Source organism: Salvelinus fontinalis, chromosome 3 (assembly GCF_029448725.1).
Source record: "Salvelinus fontinalis isolate EN_2023a chromosome 3, ASM2944872v1, whole genome shotgun sequence".
In the NCBI taxonomy this organism is placed as follows: domain Eukaryota; kingdom Metazoa; phylum Chordata; class Actinopteri; order Salmoniformes; family Salmonidae; genus Salvelinus; species Salvelinus fontinalis.
In genome coordinates this window covers 48,013,084-48,022,907 of record NC_074667.1, presented here as the reverse complement: position 1 = coordinate 48,022,907, position 9,824 = coordinate 48,013,084, and the positions used below count along the sequence as shown (strand labels likewise).

Sequence of the window (9,824 nt, the reverse complement as noted above, 5' to 3'; positions counted from 1 at the left end):
AAAGTCAAACAGTTCGTAGAAACATGTCAAACGATGTATAGAATCAATCTTTAGGATGTTTTTAACATAAATCTTAACTAATGTTTCAACCGGAGAATTCCTTTGTCTGTAGAAATGCGATGGAACGCAGCTAACTCTCACAGGGACGTGCCTGAGTGAGCTCCTGGCACTCTGCCAGAGCCCTGACTCAAACAGCACCCATTCCCCCCTCCTTCACAGTAGAAGCATCAAACAAGGTTCTAAAGACTGTTGACATCTAGTGGAAGCCTTAGGAAGTGCAATATGACCCCATAGACACTGTATATTGGATAGGCAAACCTACAAACCTCAGATTTCACACTTCCTGGTTGGATGTTTTCACCTGCCATATGAGTTCTGTTATACTCACAGACATCAAACAGTTTTAGAAACTTCAGAGTGTTTTCTATCCAAATCTACTAATAATATGCATATCTTAGCTTCTGGGACTGAGTAACAGGCAGTTTACTCTGGGCACCTTATTCACCCAAGCTACTCAATACTGCCCCCAGCCATAAGAAGATAAGCACAAAAAGCTTATTTCTCTAACATTTTGTACACAAATTCATTTACATCCCTGTTAGTGAGCATTTCTCCTTTGCCATCCACCTGACAGGTGTGGCATATCAAGAAGCTGGGGACAAGAAAAGGCCACTAAAATGTGCAGTTTTGTCACACAATACAATGCTACAGATGTCTCAAGTTTTGAGGGATTGTGCAATTGGCATGCTGACTGCAGTTCGGAATTGTAACCAGCATCAGTGGGCAAATGCTCACCTTCAATGGCAACTGACACGCTGGAGAACTATGCTCTTTGCGGATGAATCCCGGTTTCAACAGTACACGGCAGATGGCAGACGTGTGGGCAAGTGGTGTGCTGATGTCAACGTTGTGAACAAATTGCCCCATGGTGGGGTTATGGTATGGGTAGGCATAAGCTACGGACAATGAACACAATTGCAATATGAAGGCCGTGAATGAATGCTGTGAATACCGTGACGAGATCCTGAATCCCATTGTCGTGCCCTTCATCAGCCGCCATCACCTCATGTTTTAACATGACAATGCATGGCCCCATGCTGCAAGGATCTGTACACAATTATTTGAAGGTATCTGTGACCAACAGATTCATATCTGTATTCCAAGTCATGTGAAATCCATAGATTAGGGCCTAATGAATTTATTTAAACTGACTGATTTCCTTTATATGAACTATAACTCAGTAAAATCTTTGAAATCGTTGCATGTTGCGTTTAGATTTTTGTTCAGCATATTACTGTGCCACAGCGTCTGTGCTGTCATGCCTTGAATTAAGTTGTTTTCACAATGCAGATTAACTCTGCCATCTGTTGAGAACTTGGTGTCACTACAGCACAATAAATAAACCAATAGGGTCTATCACGAACGCTGAATTTTGTCATATTTAAGCATTAATCTTCCCAAGATCAATCTACTATTATTTACAGTTGAAATTTACCACATTGCACTTGTCATGAATATTGTTTGGTCTAAGTCCAACCCTTTATTTGAAACATATGCTCAGACGGAAATACCTCCTATACTGTATGTGTCCATGATAGTTACCTCAGTCAGCATTTTCCATTAAAGAGTAAAAACAGCCCATTGGCCAGGCAGGCAGGTCTGAGGAGAAACGGTTAGGTGTCACTATGGTACCTTTAGTTAATCCCCTCTAGAGATAACGCACAACAGTGGGACGCCGAGGAAACATCACTCCCCATCCCTGAATGGGAGCTGTGCACCTAGTGCCTTTAACTGCGAATGAAGACCCTGTGCCTGGCAGCAGCTGGCAGCCAGTGATAAGGGGGAGCCCCTCAAAGAGCCAGCAGGTTCGCAACCAGACTGGAAAAGTCAATTCCATCAAAGACCCAGCCACATCATTATGGGAGCCAGTTCTCAAAGAGCCAGCTAAGAGGCTGAGGGAGTCCCCCACGTGGGCCATGGGCATCGGTTAACAGGGTGTACAGGATTCTTACTAATGAGTCTGTAAGAAGTCAGACTTGGGGAGGATTTTATGTGGTATGAGATATAATAAAAGATAAAGAGTACATTTTTGTCCTAGAAAATGTATAATATGAACCTTCTCAGGAAAACAGACCATCAGACCAGACCATATGGCTTGTAAAAAATGTTGGAAACAAGTAAATTAAAGATTTTTTGAAAAGTAATTTTATTATAATCAATAGGTCTCTAAAAGTCATTCAGATGCATACATGTTTTTATATATACACCTGCATTGCTTGCTGTTTGGGGTTTTAGGCTGGGTTTCTGTACAGCACTTGGATATCAGCTGATCTAAGAAGGGCTATATGAATACATTTGATTTGATATATGCTGTGAGTGCACATTGTATGAAGATATGATACAAACTAAACAACTCAGAGTGGGATAAATCTCAGTTAATTTGCTATCAACAGTTTTCATAACCTTGTCTCCAGTGTCTTGTCATCTGAGAGGGGGTTTACACACAGTGTGATGTTTTTAAACTCCTCTGAGATCTCCAGGAGGGTTTTCCCCTTGGTCTCCGGCAGGTAGAAGAAGATGTAAAATGACGCCAACAGACACATGCAGGCAAACAGCACGAAGCTGACTGATTTTAGTAGCTCCTGTGGTATAGAGAAGAGGCAGGCAGATGAGTTCCTATAGTTACAATAACCAGGGGAACAACTTGGACAGTTGGCTGAGAGCCTGTGATTAAATAGTCCTCTCCTAATGTTCTACTCATGGCTACAGGAAACCTTTGTTTCATTTGATATAATTCCACTTATGTCTAAATTAGAGCTCTGCTGTTTTACAGACTGGCTGAGACAAAGGTAATACTGAGATAATAAAGAAAAGTTTTAATTGCAGTGTCTCAATGTAATGTTTGGAATTACTGTATGCCTGGTATCTCTGGGGTATCAAACTGTCATAGTGAAGAACAATGTGCTTTGTGCTCAGGAAATGTCATTGTATCTCAATTGGTATCTTTGAAAGAAATATAAAACTGTGCAAGCATTATAAAAGCATAATACAACACTTCATTCCAAAATGGACTTACGATAAGAAAAGGGAAAACTAGTCCCAGCACAGCAAAGCCAAGCCAGCGCAGGATCCCAGTAAACACAAACGCTGCAGGCCGACACGATTGGATAAAGATCTCATGTGTGAGAGACGGCAACACTCCAGCTAGGAATAACACAGGCAACAGGAAAGGAGGCATCAGATCAATCACCACTGATGATCACAGCAATGTAATGTTGGTATTTTGTCTATACATTGTTATTGTATTTTTACTAACCCATTCTGTGGTTTGATATTAAACATACCTGGTCCTCCTCCATAAAAAATGACAAAGAGGAATATCAAGCCAACAGTGCTGTATGGAATCCAGAAGCTGTAATCCTATAACAATATTGTTAAAACAGAATAAATTATATTTTATTGTATGTTTTCCATGCTGGGGAAGTTGTGACCAAGGGGATTTGGGACACATTCTAATGTGGTACACATCCATGTATCATCACTTAGGTCCTCTTACTGTATATTTATCACAATGCAGGAGAGTTGAAAGGTCAAGGGGCTCACCTTTAGATTGAGAGTGATGGTGATTAATATCATGATGGTAGACATGGCCCCAAAGCCCCCCCAGAGTAGCGCTCTCCTCCCCACACTCTCGATCAGCAGGCCCTAGGGATGAACGGACACAACAGAACTTATCCTGAACCTTCCCCATCCATCACTCCCTCCTTCCCGTCGCACAGGGGATGACAGAGCCAGAGGAGCTCAGACATGATTTACTATTTAGGAGCTGAGGAGGGGCATTCACATCTTAGTGACAAATATGTTCAACCTGTAGCGGAGCTTCTGTATGGTAGGCACAGGCAGTTGATTCCTGCACGGGGACAGTGTTTCTTCCTGTATGGTCACTCTCCTACTGTTCACTGATTACTTTTGCTTATTAGTCCTTATCACGGTTGCCTAATGACCACTTAACGAGTGACATTTTCACATTAATTAAAATGAGCTCTACTTTAAACCTTTTTACCCTAGGTCAGGGGTGGGCAAACCTTTTGGCTCAAGGGCCACATTAAGTTTATGAAACCGGGCCTCCCGGGTGGCGCGCTAGCTGTGCCACCAGAGATTCTGGGTTCGCGCCCAGGCTCTGTCGCAGCCGGCCGTGACCCGGAGGTCCGTGGGACGACGCACAATTGGCCTAGCGTCGTCCGGGTTAGGGAGGGTTTGGCTGGTAGGGATATCCTTGTCCCATCGCGCACCAGTGACTCCTGTGGCGGGCCGGGCGCAGTGCCAGGTGCTTCCTCTGACACATTGGTGCGGCTGGCTTCCGGGTTGGAAGCAGCTTGGTTGGGTTGTGTTTCGGAGGATGCATGCCTTTCGACCTTCATCTCTCCCGAGCCTGTACGGGAGTTGTAGCGATGAGACAAGATAGTAATTACTAACAATTGGATACCACGAAAAAGGGGGTAAAATTTTTATTACATTTTTTTTTTTTAAGTTTATGAAACCAAGTGAAGGGCCACATACTATATGCGTGACAAAACATGTGAAGACTATTCATTTTCAAATTGACACGCATCTACTAGTGTACATATGCTTGCAGAACAATTTACCCTTGTACCATCTCTACCCTTGTTTTTTGTGAGGCAATTTTTCACAAAATTGATATCCTTTATAACATGACACAGTCAAACACACACACAGATCCTGCATCTCTACCCTTGTCTTGCCTACCCCAGTCACAGTTATTTGAGTCATAATGTGAATGGGTCTGGTCACCTCTCTTGGCAAGGGCATCAAAGTCTGGTGTCATCTTTGTTGTAGAGATTCAGAACATAACAGCTGACAAGTGGTCATCTGTTAAATTTGACCTGTGACAGGATTTGTTGTAATTCATGACTGAGAACATTTGTTCACACACATGTGGACCCGAATAAAACAAGCATCCTTTGGGCGTGTTTTTTAATATTTGTAAACTTTGTTTCATTCAGTGAGCCATAGAACTGGACTATTGTTGCTGTTTTGTACTTCTCCTTGAAAGCACTGTCACATTGGATGTCGATGTGTCCGGTGGTGCTTTCTCACTGTCGAAAGTGCTTTTGTATGTCTCAGTGTGGGTGCGTTCAGTGCAGCCAGTGTCAGAAAATGAGCGAGAGGCCGGCTGCTCATTTGTCTGGAGAACAACATAAGTTTGGCTCTGAATGCTTTCACATTGGAATACAGTTCATACACAAAAACACAATTCCCGTGCAGTTTCACATTTAGATCATTCAGATGCCCCAATATGTCCACACCGAAAGCAAAGTCACCCAGCCAGTCTGTGTCTTTCAACTCAAAGAAGTCATCAGCTTTACCAACCGTATCAAGGAACATACCGATGTCCCCTCTCAGTTCCCGCACACGGCAAAATACTTTCCCAGGCTTAGCTAGCACACATTTGAATGATACATTGAGTAGCTGCATGAACTGACGATGTTTAAGCCCCCTCGCCCGTATAAAGTTGAACTGACGATGTTTAAGCCCCCTCGCCCGTATAAAGTTGAACTGACGATGTTTAAGCTCCCTCGCCTGTATAAAGTTGAACTGATGATGTTTAAGTCCCCTCGCCTGTATAAATTTGAACTGACGATGTTTAAGCCCCCTCGCCCGTATAAAGTTGAACTGACGATGTTAAAGCCCCCTCGCCCGTATAAAGTTGAACTGACGATGTTTAAGCCCCCTCGCCCGTATAAAGTTGAACTGACGATGTTTAAGCCCCCTCGCCCGTATAAAGTTGAACTGACGATGTTAAAGCCCCCTCGCCCGTATAAAGTTGAACTGACGATGTTTAAGCCCCCTCGCCCGTATAAAGTTGACAAGTTTTATAACCACTTTGACAACATTTTCCAGCTTTAACACAGGGCTTCCTGATAAATAATACAGTGAAGAAATATCAATTCCTCAGAGTTTCTTATTTTACTTTGTCTTGTAATCTTTTTAGTAGGCCAATGTTTTTACAGGTTAGATTTGGTGATCTATCTGTTGTGACGTTTGTCAGTTTGCTCCATGGTAGATAAATTTTTTCCAAGCTGGCAGATATCCTGTCATATAAATCAGAGCCCCTGGTTGTTCCCATCATTGATTCCATCGCAAGAAGTTCCTCTGTTATTTCAAAGTTCTCATTTATTCCTTTGACAAACATGTAAAGTTGAGAGGTGTCTGATGTCAGGACTCTCATCCAGTGCTATAGAAAAAAGATTGAAGCTATCTGCTTTTTTCTTCAACTCTGAGATTAGCTCCTCACCTATCACTTCCACACGCTTGGTGATGGTTCTGCGTGATAAGCTAATTTTCTCAAAATTGGCTTTTACTCTCAGGACAAAGTATATCAGCAGTCTCCACCATACACTCGTTCACAAACTCTGCTTCACCAAAAGGCTTGCTATGCTTTGTGATTTTACAGTCTTACAGTCTTGAGTAGAGCACCGTTTTGTAAACATATTTTGTTGAGCTTTTAAGTTTGTGGCAAGTTTTGAGGTCTTCTTGCCTTTTCCTGAGAGGACAGATTGCTAGCGTAGTTAGCATGCTTGCTTGAAAAATTTGGATTGAGATTATATTCCTTAAAAACGGCAACACTTTCTTGGCATATCAGACGTACCGCCTTATGTCCAATATTAGTAAAAAAGTATGTTGCTGTCCATTCTTCTTTAAACACACAACATTCAGAATCCCACTTTTCTAATTTTCACAGCACTTATTTTGTCAAAAGCTGTCAAGCAATGAATTGGCTATGATGACTGAGCGTATTCTGAATCTGACTGACTGTAGGCCCAAATACAGAGCGCGCTGCCAGGCTACAGCGCCATCTATTGGAAGTTGTTTGTATATCACGGAATGAGTCATTTTAGGCCAAAAATCTGAAATATAATAATATTTAATACATTTAAAATATGTCTTGCAGGCCGGATTGAAGTGCCCGGCGGGCTGGATATGGCCCGCGGGCCGTACATTGCCCTAGGTACATAGTGATGACCATGCTTTGTAGAACTTAGAGGGCTATCGTAGTGTACCCCCTATAGTGTAGCCCATGTTACCCAGCAGCACTCACACAGGTGATGGAGGTGAGGACCTCAGACACTCCAACACCCAGAGTCACATAGCGGATCTTATCCAGGGGGATGCCTGCCTCCTTGAAGATGTCAAAGGAGAACACACTGATCTAAGGGTGGAAGGAAGAAGATGAGTAGGATGCAGAATGTACAGTATTAGGTACAGTATGAGATAAAAGACACAGGGGGCTGTGCTTACTGCGGTGATGCCAGAGAACTGGATGCAGCCGTATACCACCACCATGGTGATGAGCTGCCATCGTACGCTCCTGTCTCTCAGCAGCTCCAGAAGACTCTTCGAGGTCTCGCCTTTTATGGAAGCCTGCTCCAACACCATCTCTGTCATCTCCAGCTTGTACTCACCCCTGCCCCACAGACTCTGCAGAGCTGACACACACACACACGTTTCTGAATAGGATACAACAAGTAACTAAAGTCTCCTCAGCTGTATAGACTTTGAGCCCAGCTATTTAGGCATTGGCCAATCTGTCAGCTATGTGTAATAATATAGGTTTATGTATTTAGATTCAGTGTAATGTAGTACTGTACATCATTTCTACATTTGCAGACAGTACTCAATGTTCTGAGTATGATTGTTGCTACTTAGAATGGATCCCTTTGGACATAAAGAATTTCAATCTCGGTGACTATGAGGAAACACAAACTACCTTTTTTGCATGCCTCTGCATTACCCTTTTCTATCAATAAGTATCTTGGGGCCTCAGGGAAGAAGGGCAGTGTTAGCAGCTGTACCACTGAGAAACATGTTGAAACACACAGTAGGATGTTCCAGCTATCCTCACGACCAAGAATCTCCCTGAGAAAGTTGAGATAAAACATCAAGTCAGAGCATATTTCAGGATATCCAATTTGGCACACATTGATAACCATAAGTTTAATGTGATACTTGATGTTTTTGTCTTTTGAAATGTTGAAATTCAGAATGAGCACTGTACCTTAGTCCAAAAAATTGGCCTGACAGTTTACCAATGGAGATGAAGGTAGCATATGTTAGTGTTACCATGCCCCTTATCTTTTTGGGTGAACTCTCACCCAGGTATATTGCATGGATATTCCCTCCTAAACCTGAGATTCACAAACAAGAATAAAAAAATCAATGCTATCAACACTAAGATATAAGGCCATTCCGTGATTTTATTTTACCATGGCTAAATGATCCATAGATTAAACTAATCTGTATGAAATGAAAGGTGCAACATCACATTGGTAGGACCTGCAGTGAATCCAAACAGAAACCGAGCAATCAGGATCATCTCAAAGGAGTTTGCCCCCCTACTGGTGAACATGATCACTGCAGCAACAATGCTGACAACATTGTTCCATATCATGGCTCTCTTCCTGAAGAAGAAATTAAGAAAAGTTTGAATGAAAAAGTAACTTAAATTGAGATAAATACAGATTATAAAAATCAGTGCAACTCACCTGCCAAACCTCCCAGCAATGCACCTGACACTCATAGAGCCCAGGAGACCCCCCACAGCATACATAGACACTATAGCTGACCAGAGGAGTTTGACTGTCTGTGCCGGTGGGGTTTCCTCATATCGCCCTGTCCAACTGCTATTGATGAAGCTCCAGATGTACTGCAAGCAGACCAACATGGTTATGGAAACAGACAGTCTACAACCCTGGTGAAGTAGGCTAGGTGTTCATTTGAGCATGATTGAATATGCAGATTTAACTTGTGTGAGAGGAAAACAAGATATTCATAAACCTTGAACACCATGTTATATTTCCTAGGTATTTCTTGCCATGGGAAAAGTAGTGTCAATTCCACACTCATCCAAACATATTTAGTATCATGCTTTTTAATACAAATGAGTGTGTGGGGAATCAATGTGCTGATGTCTCTTACTGGTGAAAGGGAACTGATGACAGTAACATGGAACCCATTTTGAAAAGATCCGCCAATACCCAAAATGATTATGAAGACTAGAGCATTACCACAGGTCTGGAATGGAGAACATAAACGGGTAAACATTTTACAATGAAAGTTATAGGTCGACACATATTTAATGTCAATGAGGTATATAACCTCAATCAATAATGTATCTTAAAATTATTCTTAAAACGATTTTTAAAAACATTGACACAGAGAAGGCTTGGATAGACTACTATGTAACCTCTCGACATTGCTTCTCTTCCCTGTTTAGCTGAGTCATTGTGCTCATAGATTTGTCTAATTTGTACCTATTGTGATTTCATAACCCTTTCATACAGCAATTAATTATGTTATAGCTATAAACGTGTTGTTTGTCATAAGAACCTAATTTCTTAATAGATTTTTAAAATGTTCAACAGTAACATTTTTGCTTATGTTACCTTTGGATCAAATAACAGGAAACGGACTAATAATAATACTTATATCCCGTTTCAATAATAATATTAAAGGTTGCCTACCAGGTGCCTCAACAAAGTCTCCATTCTGTATATCTTGAGAGTTCCATGTAACACAATTATGTCTAACGTTACATGTCCACCTGACATTTGCTCTGTTAGACATTTTCAGGAATAAGATTAATATTTTACATCTCAGAGGGAGCTTACCTTTCAACCACTGAGTCGCTGTCACAGTAGGCCTACTCGTCTCTGTAGAAAGTAAGAAAGCCTATAAACCATTTGGCAACATGTGTTTAATCTGAGTGAAAAGTTGTGTACTTTGACGTGAGATAAATTGGCATA

At 41.7% G+C, this 9,824-nt stretch overlaps 1 protein-coding gene across 2 annotated transcripts; it reads right to left on the bottom strand.

Annotated features, from left to right (window-relative positions):
• Window positions 1-2,187: 2,187 nt before the first annotated feature.
• slc2a9l1 (solute carrier family 2 member 9, like 1) lies at window positions 2,188-9,802 on the bottom strand. 2 transcript variants are annotated; one of them, XM_055917182.1, is made up of 12 exons: window positions 9,543-9,650; window positions 8,998-9,093; window positions 8,565-8,725; window positions 8,356-8,480; window positions 8,078-8,207; window positions 7,790-7,938; window positions 7,321-7,508; window positions 7,121-7,231; window positions 3,604-3,705; window positions 3,345-3,420; window positions 3,077-3,204; window positions 2,188-2,642 (listed from the first exon to the last, which is right to left on the bottom strand). In XM_055917182.1, the coding sequence occupies exons 1-12, from the start codon at window positions 9,627-9,629 to the stop codon at window positions 2,457-2,459; spliced, it is 1,539 nt and encodes a 512-aa protein (XP_055773157.1). In that variant the 5' UTR covers window positions 9,630-9,650; the 3' UTR covers window positions 2,188-2,456. The 2 variants fall into 2 exon arrangements, with proteins under 2 accessions (XP_055773157.1, XP_055773158.1); XM_055917183.1 differs by lacking the exons at window positions 8,998-9,093; window positions 9,543-9,650 and adding an exon at window positions 9,690-9,802.
• Window positions 9,803-9,824: the final 22 nt, after the last annotated feature.

Bases quoted from the DNA above. Each gene is read 5' to 3' on its own strand.
- slc2a9l1 (XM_055917182.1), bottom strand. From the start codon at position 9,629: ATGTCAGGTGGACATGTAACGTTAGACATAATTGTGTTACATGGAACT. The intron at 8,481-8,564 runs GTGAGTTGCACT...TTTCTTCTTCAG, and splicing joins ATTGCTGGGAGGTTTGGCAG to GAAGAGAGCCATGATATGGA. The intron at 7,232-7,320 runs GTAAGCACAGCC...TTCCACCCTTAG, and splicing joins AGTTCTCTGGCATCACCGCA to ATCAGTGTGTTCTCCTTTGA.